The sequence below is a fragment of the Arvicanthis niloticus genome, chromosome 8 (assembly GCF_011762505.2).
Source record: "Arvicanthis niloticus isolate mArvNil1 chromosome 8, mArvNil1.pat.X, whole genome shotgun sequence".
NCBI classification, from domain to species: Eukaryota; Metazoa; Chordata; class Mammalia; order Rodentia; family Muridae; genus Arvicanthis; species Arvicanthis niloticus.
Window position 1 is genome coordinate 69,556,687 of NC_047665.1, and position 23,446 is coordinate 69,580,132.

General features: G+C 43.8%; 1 protein-coding gene across 2 annotated transcripts in view; it reads right to left on the bottom strand.

Annotated features, from left to right (window-relative positions):
* Positions 1–23,446, bottom strand: part of Pip4k2a (phosphatidylinositol-5-phosphate 4-kinase type 2 alpha) — a 160,718-nt gene that overhangs the window by 14,177 nt on the left and 123,095 nt on the right. For both annotated transcript variants that reach the window (XM_034510551.2, XM_034510550.2), the window contains 2 exons: positions 16,240–16,386; positions 10,711–10,749 (listed from right to left, as the gene is read on the bottom strand). In XM_034510551.2, the coding sequence (XP_034366442.1) occupies positions 10,711–10,749; positions 16,240–16,386 (186 nt within the window). The remainder of the gene's footprint in view (positions 1–10,710; positions 10,750–16,239; positions 16,387–23,446) is intronic.

Consider the following 23,446-nt stretch of genomic DNA (forward strand, 5'->3'; position numbering starts at 1 on the left):
ACAATCCAGCTCAGGGTCAAGTTTCTAGTGAATCCCTATTCCCTATGACTCAACAAGGGAGGTAAGGGATCCTTTTCGGGAAGATTTAACCAGAGGTTTGAGGCTTTAAAACGTTCAGAACACCATTCTCAATTGTAGAAGTGAATACAGCCTGAGTGGACAGCTCAGCAGATAAAGGCGGATGTGAGAGACAGACTTGGACACACTTCACATAAAGGAGTGAGGACATTCCCCATGCTCCCCCACCCGCCCCAGGAACTGGGAAGACTCAAGGTAAAAAGCAAGGCCTCAAAAATTTGTTTCATATTACTTACCTCCTTTACACTTAAAAATATGACTTCTTACAGACTCTCTGAATATAAAACCAAAATATAACAAACAGTGTTTTTTACCAAGGTGATTTAGCAGAGCAGTTTTTTCAAGTAAGGGTCAACTTTAACATACATGCACATGTGTGTGCATAACTGCTGTCATTTGTACAGTTTGATAAACAATCCATTTTAAGGCTTATACGATCAGAAATTACACAGGATTTTATGTTCAATTAAAAAAAATCAAGCTTTCAGATGTCAGGTTAAAAAAAAATTACCACCAAAATTAAATTTGTGCCTGTAGTCACAAATATAGCTCTAAACACACAGAAGTCAAGCATGAACAACATTGAGTTTTATCTTTAATCTGAATTTTTTACAAAACAGCCAACTGTATTATAAATGGCTATAAGCAACAGCAAGGTGAGAAATACATGTTTCTTCACACTAAAATACAGAGCCCACAGCATAGAGCTGTGCTTTGTTCTGCATCCAGACATTATCAGGAAGATGAAGTGCTCCGGTCACACTGGAGTGTTTAATGCAAACAGGATTTGGTACCAGGAGGTTTCAATGCAAAGGCTTCTATGTATCACCGTACACTGGGATTAAAGGACTTGTATTTTGGAATGGGATGAATTTTTGTTCAATGTGCTTATTTAGTAACCTACTTAATTTTTTTTTCCACTATAAGCCTCGATGTCAAAGATTGCTACTTGGGGTGTCTTTGATGGCTGTTCCTGTGACACTTCAAGTCAAACACATAACTTAAAAGACATGTAGTCACTGTTGCCTCATGCCAGGGACTGGTTCCCAATTTACTTGCTATTACAAGCTCACCTAAATGGAAATAAACTTGTGAAGAATAGAATTCTGTGCCTGTCATAAAGAATCTGTCCACAAAGTAGAAATGCCCCCAGAACTGTCCCTGTAAGGGAAAGAATGTAGGTAATCCTTGCACTAGGGGTGGGATAAAAGTAGTTTGATGGAATAACATCACATGTATGGTATCAATTTTGGGTAACAAGAGATGTTAGGGCTTTATAATAAAATCAGTTCCGCTTCCCAAACAGCTAAGCCACAAATTTGATACATGAAAAGGCAAATTAGCCAATGTGGGTGAAGTTCACAGAGAAGAGGCAATGATAACAGGTGCTTTCCCACAGGCTGCATGTAATGACCTCCCCACCACAGAACGGAATGTCGGCGACCTAAGTACCTAGCTTGGGGATGGCCTAGTAGATCCTTACTAACTTCTAACTTCTACAATAAAACAAGGAGAGTGCATATCTGGATAAGACTGCTTCATAATTTTATTTTGGAATCCCTGTTTATATGTAAAACATGCTGAGATTAAAAGCACAAAACTGGGTAAGTTTAACTGTCATATTGCTCTTTGAAACTGTTAAACTCTAGCTATGGGCTCTTTCTCTAAGTATCTAACATGTAAAAAAATATTACTTAAAGTACTTTCACATTTTAATTAATATTAAGTAGCCATATAAAAAAGTAAAGGTTTGGTCTTCCTTCATAAGCAATGATGTGGCAGTTAAATAGTCTCCAAGACCTAGAAAATAGGCGTGTCAAAGTAAGTTTGTTTCATAAGCTGGGGAGTTGGCTCAGTGGCAGAGAACATGCACAGCTTTTGATGAGGACCCGAGTTCAAATCCTAGCACCCATTCAGCTGGCTCATTACTGCCTGCCACTGCAGTTCTAGGGAGACTCAACAGCTCTGACCTCTACAGGCACACTCACATGCACTGAACCACACCCAGAGAGAGAGAGAGAGAGAGAGAGAGAGAGAGAGAGAGAGAGAGAGAGAGAGAGAGAGAGAGAGATATAATTAAAATAATAAAAATTAAATGAAGAGTATTTGTTTAAGGTTTGTTCCAATTCAAAAGATTCTATGATATGCACATCTATTGTTGGTGGTAATGTAAGAAATGTTAAAGACTCCAGGGAAGTTTCTTAAGTCCTCTTGATTCTGGTTTAACATGAACACAGCAAAGATCTTTGCCTGCCATTCTAACAACTGCACATGTGCAGCAGGCTGGCTTAAATTTACGCCACATACTACATGTTAGATACCTTCTCTCTACTCTAACTGTAGCGAGAAGCAACTGCGCAGGAGTTGCTGGCTTACAATATTTCCCGTGTATTTGTGTGTGCCTCTGATGCTCAGCTGAGTTCTGTCCAATGGAAGCAAGTGAACCTAAGGCACCTTCCCCTTTACACAGCATACATGTCAAAAAGACTGGGCGATTTCAGTGCTATCGGAAGTGCCAAATCTAGAAGATGTTCGTAAAAATCTTCTGTTCTTCATATGCCAGGCTTACCAGTCTGGAAAAATTACAAGTGAATTAAAAGCTGGAAACCCCTGCTTGTAAACAAGGGATTCAACTCATCTGTAGAGCACTTGCCTAGCATGCAAGGGACTCCTGGGTTCCATCTTCAGCATCACATGCAACACAAGCAAACCGCTCTATTTCCCAGAATACCTCAGGGTTTTCTCAGTTTCCCAAGGGCTTACTGAGACATGCTGATGGTCTCAGAATACGTGTCTATCAATAGTATCATCACTTTAAGCTTTGCATAGAACAAGTGTAATTTTGGTGACTGTTAAGTGAAGGACTCTAAATGTTGTCACTGTTAATCAGAATTTCTGAGAGGGCCCAGAAAGGCTTGATTTAAAACCAGAGACTTTTACAAAATCCTGAAACAAGTGAACCAATGATCTAATCAAATCCTCTCTCCCCACCCACTTCCTTTCTTGTTAAAATTTGACCTGTCATTAAACCTCCCAATTCCATCACTGGGATCACCCTGTCTGGTCTCAAAGCTGGACTCAGATCCCAGACTCTGATGTCTTTGGTCCCAAACTCTTTTTTTAAAACCATCTCTGGCCCACAGGTCTGAAGTTGCTGAAGTGCTGTCTTTCTAAGGTCTGGGGCAGGGCAAGGAACTCAAGTGCTTGCTTTGCATGCGTAAACTTTGACTGCCAGGATTGCAGGGGAAAAGCCTGTGAGATAATGCCTACTTCTGCTCTGAAGGGAAACCATGCCCTGCCCTTTGGGTGTTCCTCAGGCATGTCTCCCTAGATAGATGTCTTCCTTCTATCTAGGGAGAAGAAGGAAGACACAGAGTAAGTTTAAAAGCATTAGCTGCTTAGAGTTGGAAGTCCTCCCAATGTCCCCTGAGGTGACAGCTCACCACCAGAGGTAAGGCAGACTGGAGAAAGGTTTCCTAAAGGGCACACTATGTGCTTTCTGTACCTTCTCAGGGGCCAGGCACTCATCCTATCTTGCCTATAACTGCAAGGACCAGACAGGGGATAGGGATTAAGTATGATGGGGGACCATTTAAAGATCTCAGAAGAAATGCTGAAAAGGGGGTTGAGAAAAGAGGTTTTTTTTTGGGGGGGGGGGGCGGTAGAGGTGATCAATTCTATTGACCTTTTAGCCAGTAATAGGTAAAAAAGTCAGAGCCAGTGGCAGTCTCTTAATTGTCAATACAATTTGATGCATAAGAATCAACAAGGAGGCTTTTTGGAGCAGGTTATCAAAGTGTCAACAATGATTATTACCAATATAGCTCTGTAAATGCCAACTGCAGGGCTGCTGCTTTCTTTCCAGTGGGTCCAGGAAGAAGTGATGTGTTAAAAGCAGTCCTCTGACCCTCTTACTCTCCTCACACCAGCTTCACTTTACCCGAGGAAATCAGAACTGCATTTGGAGAACTGTGCAGAGCGATGTACAAAATGCATATTTGTGTAAATCCCTGGGACTCTCTCTCTCAAGAACACTGGCTTTTTAAAGAGTCAGGTCAAATCCCCTGGAGATCGAGTGAGTCCAGTTACATTTCCTTTTACTCCACCAGAGCCCCTGCTGTGGAGCTGGCTAGCTGGCAGCATGCTAAGACTGTCATTTGTAAAAGGCGGTCTGCTCAGCTATAATTAGTAATTTGATGTCACACTGGAATTGGACCGCAGCTGTGAAAAGATCGACCACCAGGGAGATTCGCATTTCTCTGTCTCATTTAGAGGGGGCGAAACTGCTGGAGTCATGAATGGAAGATGCCCTTCCACTAAAAAGCAAAGAATTAAGGAATAAAACAAGCTGTAGCAGCTGTCAGAATCTGACGATGTTTTTTTGGAAGGACTCCCATTAAAAAAAAAAAAAAAAAAAAAAAAAAAAAAAAAAAAACCCTAGACATCTATACATACATGTTCTGATACTTGTTGCCGTAAAAGTTAATCCCTTATTGTTAGAATCTAGGGCCATATCTCCTCCAGCTCCATCTCCATTATCATGCTAATGAAACCACACTAATTATGTGTCAAGATGAAATCCAAGGGAATGGAACTTGTCTGCACCTATATCACTAAACATTGAAAATGACAGTTTCCAAAACTTGTCACCAACAAGTTAAAAGTACAGGAAATTAAATAATGACTCCAGTGAAGGGAGACTGGAGAAGGGTAAGAACTGAGATCGCTAATTAGCGACGACAGTGGAGAGTCTCTAGGAAGGAGGTTCTACCTAACAGGGACCGTTCTGAGCAGGGCAGGACGCACAGCAGTTATAGCCGACACTTCACTAGCCTTCCTCTCAGAGGTTAAAATAAGAAATAGAGTATTTCAATAACTGGTTACCAGTGACTATTCTGAAGGTGTTTGTGGTTTTGACAATGAACCCCCCCCCCCCCATGCTATGCTTTTAAAGAAGAGTCAAAACTATTAATTGATCATGGAAAGAAAAATCAACAACTGAAAAAAAAAAAAAAAAAAAGGGAAAGGTCAGAGTTCAACTATGGCAGCACACTTGCTAACTGATTGTAACTGAGTATTTCCAGATTATCAGTAAACTCCCAGAGGGAATCACCCCACCCCTGGAGCAGCCATACTCTCCTGGGTAACTATCAGTTTTGACTGCCTTTGTAGCCTGTAATTGCAAGTGATTTCTCCTCGCCTTCCCAGTTAGAATCTGAAACATACATGGATGGGTGAGGCAGCTCCACAGAGTTGTCAGCCCTAAACCTCCAACACAGAGCAGAGTGCTCCACCCTTCCTCAGGGCAGCGGTGTTGACCACTGCAGTGCTTGCACCACAAGAGTCACAGGAAAGTTTATGTAGCAACTGGCCCAAATCATGCACCAGAAACCACGCGTGAAAAATGCTCGGACTCCTTAGGTGGAGGAAATGTAAGTGGTTGTTTTGCTAAAATAGTTTAAAACCAGATAATTTCTTTGATTTCTTTAAAAAAAAAAAAAAAAAAAAAAAGCTGAGACCCTGGGTGGACTGTTTTAGCACCATATTTAGCCTTCAGTTCTGGTTAATGCAGTTAATTTTCTCATTCATTTGCATAGCTTCTGGGACCAACAGGAAATTTTTATAGGTTCTTTAAGAAAAGGAGACACAGGCTATCCCTCAATCTGCTGCCTGCCTGTGAATCCCATTCCCCTAACTGGGCCACCTTGTCTTGCCTCAATGGGAAAAAAATGTGCCTTGTCCCTCAGTGACTTTGTGCCAGGGTGGAGTGATACCCAGGGAGGACCTCCCCCTTCTTGAAGGGAGAGGGTCTGTGTGAGGGGGGAAGGGAAGAGGGGGGCTGATATTGGAATATAAAGTAAGTAAGTAAGTAAGTAAATAAATAAATAAATAAATAAATAAGACACAGAAGACAGTAGGATCCCAGTCACTGAGAAGGAGTCACAAAGATAAGAAGTGTGAGCTCTGGTGCTAGGAGTTCCTGGGGTTCACTCTCTGGCTGTCACTTCCTAACTGTATGGCCTTGGACAAGGTATCAAACCCATGTGTGAAACTGAAATAGAAACTTAAGGGTTCTTTGGAAAGTCAGTTGTGTTGGATGGTGTTTTGCTGGGGGAAACACACTGAGGAGTTTTTTTCCTGAAGTGGACATAGGAGAAAGACTAAGGCAGACTCAGGAAGGAATGTTTGGCTGAAGCAGACACAGGTGAAAGGATGGTCTGCTAAAGCAAGCAGGTGTTGAAGAATATTTTGCTAAAGACACCACACATGTATTGGTCCACCTTACATTGCCTAGTTGAGCTTCATTTGTCAGGATGCCATAGAGAGAAATGCACCAAAAAAAAACAACAACAACAAAAAAAAACAAAACAAAAAAAAAAAACAAAAAAAAAAACCCAACTTCTGGTGGTATGCTGCAGTTTCATGCCTATCTGTGTGAGGAAATCAGCAGCTGAGTTCACTGGAGTCAGCACCGAAAGTTCGGACCCACTTGCAAACATTTCAGGAATACACCAGCAGTCCAGTTTGGTAGAGTTGGGATAGCAAAGAGCACAATCATCAGCAGCAGCATGGCCTAGCAGAGACAGCCGAGCCAGGAGGAAGATCAGGAGACGTTCTCAGCTGTGCCTATCTCAGCAAAGTGAAGATCAGTGAAGATGAGAGACCCACAAGACTATAAGCAAGCTCAGCCTCTGTCATTGTCTGTCTAGTTCTATTTACACTCCCTCCAAACATCACGTGTCCTCCATGGGTTTGCCTCAGCATTGTGAGTCTATATCAGCTGACACCACTCTGCCAATCAGCCAGAAACTGTAGCACATCGCCAGAAGTTTTTTGGTGTATTTCTCTCTATAGTCCCGACAAATGCAGCTCGACAAAGTATGGCAGAACAATACATGTGTATTGTTAGCAAAGAATCTTTCATCATGTGTCCTTCACGTGTTGCTTTATCAGAACATCCTCTCTTCTGTGTCTGCTTTAGTGAAATGTTCCTTCCTGAGCCTGTCTTTTTTTTACCTGTGTCTACTTTAGGAAAATGCTCCTTCACGTGTTTGTACCAGCAAAACACCATCCAACACAACTGACTTTCCAAAGTTTCCACTTAAGTTCCCACTTTAGAAATAACTCCGCTCTGAGGAAATAATCACTGCACTGTCGTTAACATAAAGAGGATATGGCCAAATGCATGTTCAGCTTGACAGTCTGCATCCCAATACATTGACATTAGATAGAAATACATCCCAGGGCAAGGGAAGGCTTCTGCTGTGCCACCAACTAGAGAAGCCTAGGTTTACAGCTAGAGATTAAGAGAATGCAGTCAGACAGCTCGGAACCCTGCTGGCTAGACCCTCTCGGTGTTTTCAGGAGCTAGGGCTGGGGAGAGGGGGGTAGCCCTTGAAGAGGGGTGGAGGAGGAAGACTGTGACAGAGAACCTGCCAACAGCCTGTGACAGTGCTCAGGGACAGTAGCTTCTCTCAGCTCCATGTACAGCTGGGCCCTGACCCCCCACCCCCACCCCAAGGCCCCACCCATTCTCTGAAACCACCACCAGGAGGAATGTTTCGAGGGACGCTGGCCATTTATCCATGCCAGAGGTAAAAGAGCGTCCTAGCAGAGGCTTGAGGCACTGCACTTCTGCTCAGCCAAATTCTCTATCCTAATTATTTCTACTCAGAGAAGTAAAGGGGCTAAAGGGCTTTAGGGAGGAGGGCAGGGGAACCGTGGCTGTCGTCGGCTTCTGTGGTCCTAAGGCACATCAGTGCTGTATCTACGGCAGATCACAGTTATCAAACGTCAGAGGCTTTCCCTTACATACCCCTGATCGCCAGCAACCATTAGTTACAAATGTGTTTCTTGGGTTTGGTTATTGCTGGAACAGCCCTTGTAGATGGAGCCTGAAGATATCAAAACCAATGCCTGACATGATCTCTAGGGACTTGGTGACCAAAGCAGGGTGGTGGTGGTGAAGAAATCCAGCAACTGTCATGGAGTACAAATGTTATCTTGTCCACGTGTTCTTTCCTGGGCCACTGTGTGGCTAGGATTTGGGAGTGTACGTGTGGCCCCCTTTAAATAATTACATATTTTCTCTGGATAATATTAAAAGTATCAATAATGTACAACCTCTGAAAACTCCTCATGTGCTAAAAGTTAAATACTTTGCTCAAGTTTTTGCCCTTGAAAGAAACGCTCATTCAGCAACCTGGAAGTTAACAATCATTGCTGGTTCTTAGACATCTTCAAGGGAGCTTGGATGAAATGTGAAAATACATGCTCAGTTGTGCACAGTGAAAACACGAGGGACAGCCACTATTTCCTGCTCTCTTCCACCGTTCACCACTGCCATCTGGCTTCTGCTCCTACCCACCTTCTCATGGGGCATACCCTCTAAAGCCTGGCAAAATGCCTGCTTACCACAGATGCCTAACAGGTACTTGACTGAATGATTGAGGATCCTGCTCATCTGGCTGTGCCTGGCAGTGGCACATCTCTTCCCTGGCGACAGACATGCTTCTTTTCTATCCACCACACTTTCTCTTGGGTGACTCAATGCACGCCTGTGCTGACTGTCCTTTCTTCGCCAGGACACCTGGTCAGCCTCACATCCCTGAGGGCATCTCTGTTTTGCTGCATTTGCCTTCCAAAATCCTGTGTGGCCTGCTGCCGTGTGGCCTGCTGCTGTGTGGTGGGGAGTGCAAAGATCCTCTGGTCAGATCTGAAGTGTAGTCTTTCACAGCCTACTCTCAAGACACTCTCTGTCCTGACCGCCTCCCACATTTTGTACACATAAATGAATCTGCTCTATTATTTTTTTCGCCACCAAATCTCTCTGTGGTGTGGCTAGCCATGTCCACCAGCTAAGCCCCACCTTGGTCTCACATCTAGCCTATATTCCTCCTGGAGCTTGTTATGTACTTTTAGCTAACCTACTAAGTGCCCAGGTGGCCTCTGCAGGACTTGCTACTCTTCCTCTGGATCCTTCCGTCTTCACCCAAATCACCTCCTCCAGGGAACATTCTTTGTCTGATCCCTTCCAGCCCGAGTCACTTAGGTTCCTCAGCTACATATTCAAGCATGCACGGTTCCCTGTCAGACTGCAGAGTTCCTCACACGATAATACCATTTCCTACTGAACAGCATCATTCCTGCTGGATGTGGTTGAGTGAAGCTGGGACAGTAACTATAAACACACACGCGCGCGCGCGCGCACACACACACACACACACACACACACACACTTCTGAACACAGCAGAGCACATGTACAAATTCATAAAATTCAAACTGAAACAAAATGATATCCTAAAAGAACTTAATAAAAATGTAAAAAGTTCTCCAGTCTAGCTTTAAGTGGGACAGTACAGAAAAGACCCTTCTGATATGTAGGAACTGTGCAAAGCCTGGTGACCTTTCACCATGTGTCAGGCTGGGCTAGTTTAGATCTACACATAGGAAACTGTTTTCCAAATTCTTTATTTTTAAAACTGAAGAATTTTAATTTGGAACAGGAATCATATATGAACCATTTTTTTTTTCCTTCTCTTACCTAGAATGGCAGCTTTGTTTGTTTTTTTATTTAATGATCCAAGTCTTATCTCGAGTCTTTCACTAAATAGAGTCATCCAGTATCTAATTGCTCACTTGCTCCAACCTGTTCTGCTTGTTCAAAAGTCTTTCCAGCGTGTAACTGCTTAATCTTAACTTTGTCTCTTCCAACTCTTTAGGTCTCCATCTACCAATTCAGGCTAATTATAATCTCCAAACTGACTTAAAACCTAGATCTCGCCAAAAGACTTCAGATAATCCCAACTATAAACTTAGTTGTTAATGATGAATTGTTTCCTGTCAGCATCCAATGTATTTTTCGGAGCATAAACACACATGCACAGTTTACAGCTGTTACTCGGAAGGTCTCACTAACAGCAAGCCCATTTTCTCTTTCTGTTTTACTGATCCTACCTCAGCTGATACCTTCTTATTTCTTAGTTACCAATACTGAAACATTGTAGACTGAAATTTTAAGACTGAATGGCCTCTTTATAATAGTCCCAATAGCCTGACCCTTCAAGTCTGTAATTCTGTTAAAAGAAGCCATAAGAGTCAAGTATTACTTGATTTACAAATCAGCCAGGAGATACAAAGATGCAGTCTTTTCATCCCAGATTTTAAAAAGCAAAACAAACCCCAATCTCTTCTCACTACTGTATACTTGAAAAAAATGGATGCTCACCCAAGTCAGTATGTGATGGCTAATAAAAAGGACAGAGAAGAGGCAAGGAACACAGTCAGGGCCACGTGTCTAACTGGGGTGAAGAAGGCTTGGGACCCCAGTTTCTCAACATCCAGGACTTACACACTGAGCTGGAGTTTCCACTTCAGCTACATTTAGTCTGTGCAGAGCAGGCTGCATGTGACCCATTTCTGTCAACCACACATACAACTAATAACCAGTAGCTGTAGCATCACCTAGGCACCGAGGAAGGGGATGAAGGCATGCATCCCCAGGCTGCAGGGACTGCTACTTGTGCTGGTGGCCGCAGGAAGGCAACCACAGCGGTGGGCTATGAGAAGAATGGACAAAAACACCATGCAAGGCGCGCTCTTGGGACAGTGAGGGGCGGCATCATGCTTACCTTTTCTTTGTCACTAGCTTCTCTAGCCACTGTCGAGCCCTGAAACACAAAGAAATGGTTAAGAAAGGACTTGCAAGGCGTGTTTGGTTTCCCATGGGCACAGTAAGTGGTTCTGGGAAGAACGGAAGAGAAATAAAGACAGCTCTGCCTTAGGTCCAGCCTCAGCATGCTCCCCCCGTCCCAACAACCCTCATCTGCTCTGTGGCTCCCACTCAAAGTGCTCTGCTGTCCACTCTTCTCCAACCACGTCCCTGTCACTGTTGCCCGACCTGTCATTTTCCGGTTCTTATCCACCTGCTTGGAAGTAAGAAAACCTGCCATCACTTGAAGAATAAACTTGCTATGCACTGATCAAAACATGAAAGGTTTCACTATCTTCAAAAGGGAGGTGGGGCTATCAGATGGCCGTGGCCACAAAAGCATTGGATGCCCTTTCCCTGTATCAGACGTCCAGATGTGGATCCTCCTGCCTCTGACAGCCTTCTCTGTACCATACACTGTTTTCTCCCCAGAGTTGAGTTACTGAAGGATAGCTCCACAGGCTCGGAGCACATCCCCTGTGAGTGCTTTCTGACTCCCTTACTTTGGAGATTCCTTCAAAGCCACACTCTTCCTTACACCTCTTTTGTTCTAGGCCCTATGCTGAGCCCTAGGGTACAAAGTGGAAGAAAACACAGCCCTTGATCTCCACAGCACCTAGTCTACTGCACAGGTTTTCAAAAGCAGCCTCAGAGATGTGCTGGCCAAAATGCCTGATGGGAGGTGGGAAGTCGCCTCTGAAATCCCCAGGAGGCTTTGGAGGCGGTGCTCAAGCAGAGAAGCCTTCCTTTTTGTGGAGGATTTTAATTCATAAAGAAAAGCTAAGGAACACACAGACAAGTTGAATCTTACTTTAGATCTCTAAATATGTGAATTCAGCCATCTGTGGCTCATCCATGGCAGGGTCTGTGTTTACTGACTAGTGGCTGGAGAAGGATCAGAGAGTTTCTGACTTGTTTTGCCCCAGCACCAGATGCCTAAATTGTTCCAGTGCAGTGTTTTGCTAACCTGGCTACTGCTCAAACACACAACTATCATCCTGGATCATTAAAGTGGCCAATTACGAAGGGAACCCATACTTGATTTGAACAGAGCAGTTGGTTAGATAAGGAATGGAAGAAAAAATCCTACCGATGACCACCTCTCCATTGATGTGCACATGCACCTCTACAGATGCAGAAACTGGTGGCGGGGGTGGGGGGGGTGGGGGTGGGGGTGGTCCAGATTTGGGCAGTGGGGACAAAAGCAAGCTTGAGACACCCCAGTGTAAGTTCACTACTCCCTGTTACTTGGCATGCAGCACTGGTGGGCATCAAGCCCCTGGTGAGTAGACCAGAGAAAACAAAGTTTCTTGGGGAGTAAGCCAGAGAAGCACCAGGTGTAGTTGCCAAATGAGGATCCATTCCAGCACAGCTGGGATGAAAGGCAGGCTCCGCCACCACCAGGTCAGGTCCACAGTCTACCAATAATGGCTATTCTTATATTGTCAATTTATCATAATCTAGACGCACCTGGGAAAAAAGTCTTAATGAGGGACTATCTAGATTACATTGGCCTCTGAGTGGGAGATTATCTTGATTATCTTAATTGAAGCAGGAAGACCTTCCTGCTGTGGGTGGCCCTATTCCTAAGGCAGAGGATCCTGGATTGTATAAAAATATGGTAAAGCACGCTGAACAGAAGTGTGCATGCATGCAGGAATTCATTATTATCTGTTGTAGACTGTGGATTGTTGTAATGTTGTAATGTGTTTAGTAACTTCAGGTGCCTGCTGCCTTGGCATTCCCACAATAGTGGCCTGCATGTAATCTGGAACTGTGAACCAATAAACCCCCTTTGCCTTCCATTGCTTTTGTCAGGATATTTCTATCACAGTAAGACGATGTCAAAGGGCCAAAGGAAGACACTGTCTATTTAGGGTTCCTGAATAATATGATAATATGGGTCACAGACATCTGTCTTTCCTCTGCACACTGCCTTACAACAATATTTCTCTCTCTCTCTCTCTCTCTCTCTCTCTCTCTCTCTCTCTCTCTCAGAAGATGTCTGTAATTCTTGAGCACTGCCTAGGGTGTTGGGCAGAGAAGGAAACAAATCTTCTTTTGTAACCTGTGTGTGTACACGCACGTTACACACTGAGTGTATGAGTATGTATGTGTGCATTGCACCTGGGGCTACAGGATAACCCTGGCTGTTGTTTGGGCCATCTACTTTATATTTTATTTTACTTCGTAATAATGGTACCCAGGATTTGCAGATCAAGCTAGGCTGACAGGCCAGGGAGCCCCAGGGATCCTCCTGTCTCCACCTCCCCAGTGCTAGGTTTACAAGCAAGTGCTGCCACACATGGCTTTTAAATGTGGGTCCTGGAAATCAAACCCAGGCCCCTCCAGTGCTTTCCTAGCTGAGCCATCTCCCTAGTCCCTACGTTTGTATCCTTTTTCTGTTGGTTTGTGTGTGTTCTCTCCTACAATGAAATTTGTTCTCCACATTTTTGAAAACACTTTAATTCTATGTAAAATAATGTCATTAGCCTGTATGTGTGTGTGTGTGTGGGGGGGGTCCTCTAAAACTGAATTAATGCACAGTAAAAGAAATTAAAATGAAAAATTAAGTAGTTAAGGCCTTGAATGGAAATCACAAATGATGCATGATTACCATGCACCCGAGGGCTCTAACAGAACAGTGTGTGGTTTTATAAGGGAAAGAGAGTGATAACATTGGGGGATGCTAAGAAATCACAGCACAGTGCCCAGCCGATAAATGCAACTCACATCTAGGCAGGCTTACCTGAAGGCAGCGCTATCTTAGGCATTTCAAGGGGATGAATGTTAGGTGGGGCACTCAGACCCCCAGTTCCTCTATGCCGTGTCTTATGCTGGATGGGCTGGGCTATGTATGCTTCTTACTTAAAGTATCCTCCAAGTGCAGATAAAACTATTCCTGCTGCAACAGATCAGGAAACTGAGGCTCAGAGGTCCAGCAACTTGTACACCGCTGCTAACTTCATGAGGCTCCTGAGGCCACACTGGCTTTCTGGCATGGGACAGTCAAAGCACCACCTAGAACTCCAAAATTTCCAGTAGAGCCTGTGAGCAGTGTAGCTCCAGTGTCTTGAAGAAGCAGGTGCCAAATGAGAGACGGGGTGTGGCTGGGACTCCCCAGAGGCACTTCCAAGGCAATAAAACGGCTTGATTTGTGAGCTGGATGTGGGACAGCTAAGGCCTACCCAGGAAGTTCAGCCTGAGTGGGAGTTAAGAGAGCAAACACAAAAGGCTGCAAGTTTCCTTTAGCAATTCTCCAAGTGTGGCTCAGAATCCCGAGTGCTCTCAGGGGCCTGCAATCAAAACTGTTGCTTGTTTGTCTGGTGTTTTTGAGACAGGACCTCATCTGCATTGAAGCATATTTGTCCAGACCTGAGAAACTGACAGTTCTTGACAGTGAATGAAACTGCATGGCTCTGTGCCCTGGAGTTGCTGGGGTCTGTCATTTCCCAACATGGCTGACAGGACTTGAGGTCAGTGATAACTGGCTATCAAACCAGACTTATGGAAAACTGTATGCGCCTCAGGTTCCCATACAGGGAAGGCTTTCAATATGACCAGTAGGGATGATCAGATGACTTCTGATACTTTCTAATTCAATGTCAACATTAGGAGAAACTGTGTTAATTCAGGAACAGGATTGGATAGGACATCCCAACTCTCCCGAATTAATCCAGACATTTACAGAGATCAGAAATAAGGGTCAGGAGAGGAATAGAAGGGGAGGAGGGGTGGGGGAGGAATGCATGATATACATACACGAAAGTCAAAGGACACATTTAATGTAAATTTTTTTACACAAAATGCAAAAACATGAGGGTGGGAAGAGGGGCTGTGTGAGAGAGGAGGGGTGTACTGAGATCTGGATATGAGGTGAATAAATAAATAAATGGAAAAAAATGTAAAACCAAGAAGCTTGACTCACTAATAGTTGTCATAAAAATTCATTAAAATGTGAGTTTGTCATTATTTAAAATAATTATAAATTATTAATATTAACAGTTTAATGTTTCTCATACATTTCTTTTAAGCAAAGACTCATTCTTATTTATATGTAAGGGGATATGAGAAAGCCTATATATTCATATGTAAGGGTTTACGGGGGCGACCAGAAGAGGGTGTCAGATCCCCTGGAGGTGGAGTTACAAGTGGTTATGAACTGCCTGACCCTGGGAACTAAACTCGTGTCCTCTAGAAGAGCAAGCAGCAAGTACTCTTAACTACAGAGCCATCTCTCCAGCCCCACATCCATTTCTAATACTGTAGACATCCAGACATAAACAACATAAGGAAAACTTTTTAGGGTCCTCTTTTGTGCATGTGAATGAATTCTAAGATTAAACAAAACAAAACAACCAACCAAACAAAAACCCACAAAATCCTGAGAACTATGTACCACAGATCAAAGGAAGATAAGCTTGTTCAGGGGTCAGAGAGTAAGTATTTTAGCCCCTCGGTCCATACAGTATCTGTGGTCACTGCTCAAGGTGCCCAGGATCGTGCAAAAGTACAGATAACCCAGAAGCCATGCACAAGATGACACAGTGACAAAACTTTATAAAACTGCAACCCCTCTTGGTTTGGGCATATAAACATGTCATAGTTGGCCGTCTAAAAGTCAGGTCGTGTCACTGAATTCAGGACTTTCCAGGGGTCTCATTTTAAATCCTTGACATGTATCTCTGGGCTTACCTGTCCCCTTTGTCATTTCTCTCGAGATAGGACCAATGCCACCCTTTCAGATACATCTTACCTAATACCCTACTTACGTATGCCTTGGTAGGCCTGGTGGAACAGGCCATGATCCCAGCCACTAGGCAGGCTGAGGCAGGGGGTTATCACTCAAGGTCTGTGTTGACTACAAGATGAGCTTAATGCAAGCTTGGGCAACTTAGTGAGACCTTGTCTCAAAATAAGAAGAAAAAGGGCTGAGGCTGTGACTGAGCGGCAGAGTACTTGTTTATTGTTAATAAAAATAGTATGGCCTGCCCCTTGTTCATTTCTACCCACAGCACTCATTATTTATCATCCACCACCATCATCATCATCATCACCACCACCACCATCACCATCACCATCATCATTATCCCTATTTAAAGATTTGTTAGGTATTCTTTTATCATTGTATGTGTGTGTTTTATGCACATGAAGTAGAAGACAGAGGTCAACTTTTGGCAACCAATTCTTTCAGGTTACCAGGCTTAGGGGCCAAGTGCTTTTACCTGCTGGGCCACCTTGTTGGCCCTGGTCTGTTTCACTCTTAAACTATTCCCAGCACTTAGCCTACTACACGGTATGTGGCTGATATACTTGTAACAGCATGGATTTCTTAATCCTATGGTGTTGGCAGGTGCCTGCTAAAGTCTTGGAGCACTCGGCCATAAACAATGTGGACGAGCAGATGAATATGAAAAATGAATATGAAAATTATCAAAGTCAACCTCACCTTTAAGTCGTATTTCCTATATACAGACAGACGGTGGCTGAACACATTCCTTGTAACAATCACGTATATTTCCACTCCGTCGACATTAAGCCGGTACATTCCCAAGAACTGAGGAAGAAGGGTGACCCCATGACATTCCACTATATACTGTACGGAAGACAGAGAAAGGAAACGCAGCTGTCAAAACATAGTGTATCACTTATTATATAAAGTCGAAAGATCCAGTTCTTGAGATTTTATTTTCAGAAAACATTTAAGCTGCTTTATGCTGCTCACCCATCAGATCTGTGTTCTCTCGATATATAAATTAGAATATTTAATTTTACCACTAAAGATATTCTTTTCCTAGTAGCCCAAGTAATCTATGATGTCAAAATTGAACACAGTGGCTCAAGGCAAGAATGGAAATCTCCTTTAAATGAAGGACCTTCTACCTCCTCCTCCTCCCCCCACTAGAAATCCTGAGATGATTCACCATTAGACCAAGACCCTGAGGGTAGAGAGGCAGAGGGTGAAGAGGAGGATGCTGGGAATCTGGTGCTGGAAGCCTGATGTTCTGCTTTCCATCTAGATTTCAATGGGCACGAAGGGGCCCCGAGCTACAGGCAAGTCAGCTTTCTTTGGCCAGGTGCTGAGTGCCATCAAGTCCCAGGGTTGCAAAAACACATGACTTGGGTCATACGCCAATGAGCCACAAGAGGGAGCTACTTCCTCTTGGAAGTAGCCATTGATAAACTACCACTGGGGCCTTTAAAATGGGGGAAGAGTCTAAATGAGCCTTATTATGCGCATGACACAGATTAAACCTCCAGCATAGTGTCGACATCACAAATCCAATGTTGTACACACTGTGCCTACACCAGATGCCTGGGAGGATGATTACCAACAGTTAAGGGTTGTATTTTGGATTATTTTGGGGAGTGTGCCTTCCTCGAGTACATATGTGTGCCTGGGCGCATGCACGAGTGTGTGCCTGTGCACATGTGTTGCATGCATGTACCTCAGTGCTGGGGTTACAGGTACATGCATCCATGCTTGGCTTTTTACATGGGCATTGGGGATTCAAACTTGATCCTTACATTAGCAAAACAAGTCACAGAGTCATCTCCTCAACCCCTATTTTGAGTCTTTTTAAAAAAAGGTTATAGTTTTGATTTTTTTTTAAACACAACAAAACTTTAACAAAAACATTCTAATTGAATTTTTTAGCGATAAACATTATTAATAATCAACTCTGGGAATATTTAACTAGCTAAAGAAGAAAAGCGTTCTTGATCCTGCTCAGTAGAGCCGAACAGCATCTGCCACTGAAGCTGGTTTTGCTATGCAAGGTTCTGCTGAATCTCCAAGATGCTTCAGATTTCCCCTTCCTTACAGGTAACAGCTGAGAGACATATATTAATCTCAGTTTATCTTTCCCCATTGTGTTTCTTCTCAGCTTGTTACTTGAAATCAGATGAGTGAAGCTTAATTTCAAACCAATAAATGGACTTGAGTTCGCTAATGTACAACAGGTGGTTAATAGTTCTTGGCTGAAAAGAAAATTTCCCACCGAGATTTAAGGGATTCAAGTGTGTTGTTTGCCGGTGGTACGAGGTGGATGGTGGATGAGTGGTCTTAATGGAGTCTGAAGGCGTCCATGTTGTGTGAGTGAGGTCAAGGAGAACAGGCTGTGAGCCAGGATGCTGAAGCATGCATCCCAGGGTTGCCGTTTACCAGCTGTGGGATTTGAGATGAGTTAACTAAATCTCTTTATATTTTAGTTTCATTTTCCAGAGAATGAATACCCAAACACCCACCTTGAATGCAGCTGTGAGGATGGCAAGTGAGAGCACGTCAAAAGACCCCACTCTTTCTCAATTATCAATGACGTGATGTTAGCTGTCACTCAAAACGTTGGTAAGAAACTGTAACATCACACCAGTCTTTCTCATGCTCCAAACCACTCAGTCTCTTCCTAGGATCTGTTCTGGAGCTCATTCATTCTCTGGCAAGCATTATTTCTTACCTGGATTTTTTTTTTTTTTTCCCTCGAGGCCTGCAAGGCATGGGCACTGGATGATCAACTCCTCCACTTGCATTCCTATCCTTGACTTTTTTTTTTTTTCAGAGCTGAGGACCGAACCCAGGGCCTTGTGCTTGCTAGGCAAGCACTCTACCACTCAGCTAAATCCCCACCCATTCCTATCCTTGAAGCTGGAGTTCATTCCTATCCTTGAAGCTGGAGTTCAGGGATAGAGCATGTTACCTCATATGCATTTGGCCAAAGGTTCTATCTCTAGTACCACACAACAGGAATGCCAAGATGGAGATCTCTCCACAGTCACAGAGAGCCTGGCTCACAGAGGTACCACCCATAGTGACTGGTGCTAAGGAGCGTTATACAGGAAACTGACAAGCTTTCAGTTTTGGAAATATGCCCACACAGGTTACACACCACAACTTCCTTGCCTCCGAGAGTAGATATCGTGGCTGAAACAACCAACTTGGATGCATTAAGGAGCGTTATACAGGAAACTGACAAGCTTTCAGTTTTGGAAATATGCCCACACAGGTTACACACCACAACTTCCTTGCCTCCGAGAGTAGATATCGTGGCTGAAACAACCAACTTGGATGCATTTCTGTCCACGAGTGTCAGGTGTCCTTACTTCCCCCGTGGGGCTCTTTGATGAACACAGATGAAATGAACTTCAAACTCTCGAGTGTATAAACATACAAGCCCACAAATTACATCAAAGCCTGTCTTTTTCATATCAGTGCTGCCAAACTGCATTTGATACTATTAGTCTAGAAAGAACTTATGGATCAGAAATTTTGAAGGAGAGAAAATTCTACCCACTGGCTGGAGTTCTGGAAGGGCATCTGAGATAGCTCTGACGGCACAGTGCTGGTACTGAAGCAAGGGCATCCCTTAGGCTCCTCCCCAGATGACCCAGGCAACTCTGCACACGAACTCTTTCTCTTCAACAATATTATGTATAGGCTTATTTTATCTTATTTTATTTTATGCATTTGAGTATCTTGGCCATGTCTACCACATATGTGCCCTGTGCTCCCAGAGGTCTGAAAATATGTTGGATCCCTCAGAACTAGAGTTAATGATGGACGTGGGGTACCATGTGGGTGCTGGGAATAGAACCTGACTCCTCTGCAAGAACAAGTGCTCTTAACTGCTGAGCCATCTTTCCAGTCCTTCTGCTTACAAACTCTTACCATCAGTCTACAGGTCTACAGAGCCCCTTGCAAAGACAGCAATTTCTAGAGACAATCCACAGACCAGAGATTCTAAAGTAACGCCCCAGTTCCTGCTAGAACAGTACACAACCCAATCACATTCTGCTAGGACCTGCTTGGTTTGGCTTCATTCAATACCTGTGGAATAAACTGCTCAACTTCTCTGTGTCCCTGCATTTGGAAAAGAGGGGGACAAAGTGACCTAACAACAGGCCTTTTATGAAAATGATATAGAGTAGAAGCAGTACTTGTAATCTGGATCGTTTTTATTTCCCCCAAACCTTAATCCCCACCTTCACTCTCAATGTTCATTCATAAAAACTGTTTCCTGGGCATCTGTTTCATGCCAAGCAGAGCATGTCACAGTATGGCATGGAATAGAGAGAGACCCTGTCCCTAAACAGTTTGTCCTACAAAGGACAATGATTGACCTCTACTTCCTGCTGGCACATCTTCAGGTAGTCTCCAGTTGGTCCCACTGCCCACTTCATATATCAAGAGTACCTAAGAGGTGCCCTTGCTTCAGCACCAACTGAAGCTCTAACATTCTCCTAGGTCCCCATCCAGAGCTTCAGCCAGTGGGGAGAGGGTCAGGCTCAGAGTCTAATGTCCCTCTCCATGTGTCCCAGGATCTACCTTGAGGAATCAGGCACCCTCATCTCCCCCTAGTTCAGGATTCCATGACTGTTGGCAGTACCCAGACAATGCTTACATTAATAAATTCCTTCATGAAACTGAACTAAAACCCAAACACTCCCTTTATGACAGGCGCCAAATGCAGCTAACTGGGGTCCTCTGTGTATGCCCTCAGCAGCTACTTAGTGATTGCGAGGGATTGATTAATTGTCTATTTTTTAAGAGTAAAAAGGCCTGGGTTTCAGGGAAGCACACTAAGGTATTTAGAAAGAAACACTATATATGTATCATTTATTTTAAAATAATTCAGCAAAACCTCAGAATGATGTCACCATAGTAAAGTGGGTATGTTACCAATTTCCTTCGTGTTTGAAAACATTTTATAATAGTAAAACAGGAGTGGGCAAAGGCTCTGCTGTGCATGCATAAGGAACAGAATTAGAATCTTCAGAGTCCATGTCAGAGCAGGATGCTGTAGCACACAAGTCTGTACCACCTCCTCTAAAGGAAAGGCACAGACAGGTGAGTCCCTGAAGGAGAAGGGCCAGATGGACAGCCTTGTATAGGCTGCGACAAAATATAAAGATCCTTTCTCAAACAAGGAAGAAGAGGAGGATGGAGCAGGACGGTCCTGTGCCTCCACATGGGCTCTGTGCTTCATGTATATCTATAGTCACTGTGTGGGCATGCAAGTACACGTCCACACACACACACACACACACACACACACACACACACCACACACAAATGAAGAAATTGAAATGAACCCAGCCCTTTCTGGTCCATATCCTTCATCTACAATCTCTTGACCAATTTCCTGAAGGACTGGTCTCCATTTGTTTTATGGCTTTCCCTGTCTTCCACCCACTCTGGAATTTCTTTTCCCCCTAGATTTTGCCCTCTATCTCTTCAGGGCCCCTCCCTCACTAACATCCTCAGTGGCTCGTGGGTGGGTTGGTAAATGTTAACAGATGCCTCTCAGTCTTCCCACTGGGCAAGTGAACTTTAAGGTCTCTGCTGCCTGTTTTCAACTTCTGAGGTTCCTGTCTGGCTTCTCTCTTTTGGGTCTCTCCTTAACTTGTTGGCCGATTCTTTCTCTATCGTGTGCCTATTACACATGGGGTTTACTCAGAGTCTTGACAAAAGCTATTCTTCTCGCCTTCCCATTCCACACAGTTTGTAGGCATCTCATCTCCCCCAGCCCCCTTCATTCTCTCTGCATCCGGGCAGCTTATTATTTCCAGCCAGCAGTCATCTTTCCAGTTTTATTCACATAGGATCCAACTCAGTCACGCAGCATCTTTGCACACTATAAGTTCCATGGAGAGACCTTGTTTCTATTTTGTTCATTATCATATCCCCAGCACTTGTCTCTAGCATGTCAAAAGCATTTAATGACTAAATACACTGAGAAAATTCAGAAAACAAGGGGCTGGAGATGGTTCGCTGGTTCCAGAGGACCCAAGCTGAATTCCAAGCACCCACATGGCATGTTACAGTTATCTGTAACTGCGGTCCCAGGAGTTCAGACATCCTCTTTTGGCTTTTGTGGATGCCAGGCATGCACAGAATTCAAAGACATACAAACAGGCAAAGCACCCATATACTTTAAAAAAAAAAAAAAAAAGTAGATAAATAACCCAAGGTACATCTTACAAATACTCTGTTGTATACACTTAAAAATACACTGCTTTGTTCAAAATTGTATTAGGACTCTCAGCTCTTGGCATTAGAAATCTGAATGTTCTGGATTTTGAAAGCAGGGATGGTAAAGTCCAATTTGATTTATAAATGAGGGGAAATGCCAAGTAATCTCTTGATGTCATCATAAATAAAAGAAATCATGCAAGGAAAAGGAAGTATGTGTCAGCCACAGGAGGACAGTGTGGTTCAGCTTCACCTCCAGTTGCTGGGATAAATACTATGACAAGAGTAACTTAAGGGAGAAAGGATTTATATGGCTTGTAATTCCAGGTTACAGTCTATCACTGTGGGGAAGCCAAGGCAGCGGGAAGAGGAAGTGATTAGCCAGATCAGACTCAGTCTAAAGCAGAAAGCGCTGACTGACTGACTGACTGACTGAATGAATGAATGAGTGTACTCACACATGCATGCATGCTGGCCCTCAGATCACTCTATCCACTTCACAATAGAGGATTCCCTGCCTAGGTAATGGTGCCACCCATACTAGGCAAGTCTTCCCAGGAAGTACTACTAGGTATTCCACAGACTTGCCCACAGGCCAACCTAATCTAGACAATGTCTTATTGACACTGCCTTCCAAGGTGACCCTAGACTGTGTCAAGCTGAAACTAACCAATCCAGAGGTATCACAGAAGAACTGTCTAATAATATGGAAACTGCCATTGCATGGTTAACTTGGGGGCAACCCTGGTAAGAGCCACAGTTTACGTGTTGTACAGCTATGTTGCTGAGGAAAACCACTCAGTAGGCTCTCATTCTGTGCATAGTAGGTATCACAAGGTTACAAGCGCAAGGAAAGGCAGCTGAGTCACAGACCATTCGATGACTCATACACAATTGATGCTGGAAATTCTTCCAACTTCCCCAAGTATGTAAGAACTTACAAAGATGGCAAAGGATGACCTTTCAAGCCACAGGGTGATGTGGGAAAATCCACGGGTGGCCCCTTTCCTCTCCATCCTTGCTATTTTCACAGTGACTAGGAAGGAAACTTTGGTCCTCCACAGGTACTAGGGCAAAACCTGGTGCTTTTGAGATGCCCTGTGCTAGCTGGGTGTGGTGGTATACATCTCTAGGGAGGTTGAATTGAGAAGACTGAGTTCAAGGCCAGTTTGGGCTACATAGTGAGACCCGTCTTTACAAAAACAAAACAAAGCAAAAACTAATGTTCTAAGCTGAAGACTGAATATAAGGACAGAGAACCTCAGATAACAACAAAATGTGCAGAGGGAGAAGACTTAGGAGGGAGGGAATAAGAGAGGAAACGTGGGCTGGACAGATGGCTCGGCAGTTAAGAGCACTTCACTGACTGCTCTTCTAGAGGTCCTGAGTTCAATTCCCAGCAACCACAGGGTGGCTCACAACCATCTGTAAAGGGATCTGATGCCCTCTTCTGGTGTGTCTGAAGACAGCAATAGTGTACCCACCCACATACATAAAATAAATAAATAAACCTAAGAGAGAGAGAGAGAGAAAGAGAGTGGGGGAGGAAATGTGAGGAGGGGGAATCCCCAAAAGAACCAGGGGATTCCCCACTAAAGCATTCTCAAAGAAATGGCTATACACAGGCAGAGATTTTTATTGTGGGCATGCCTGCACGTATGTGTGTTATAGGCATATATATGCCTTG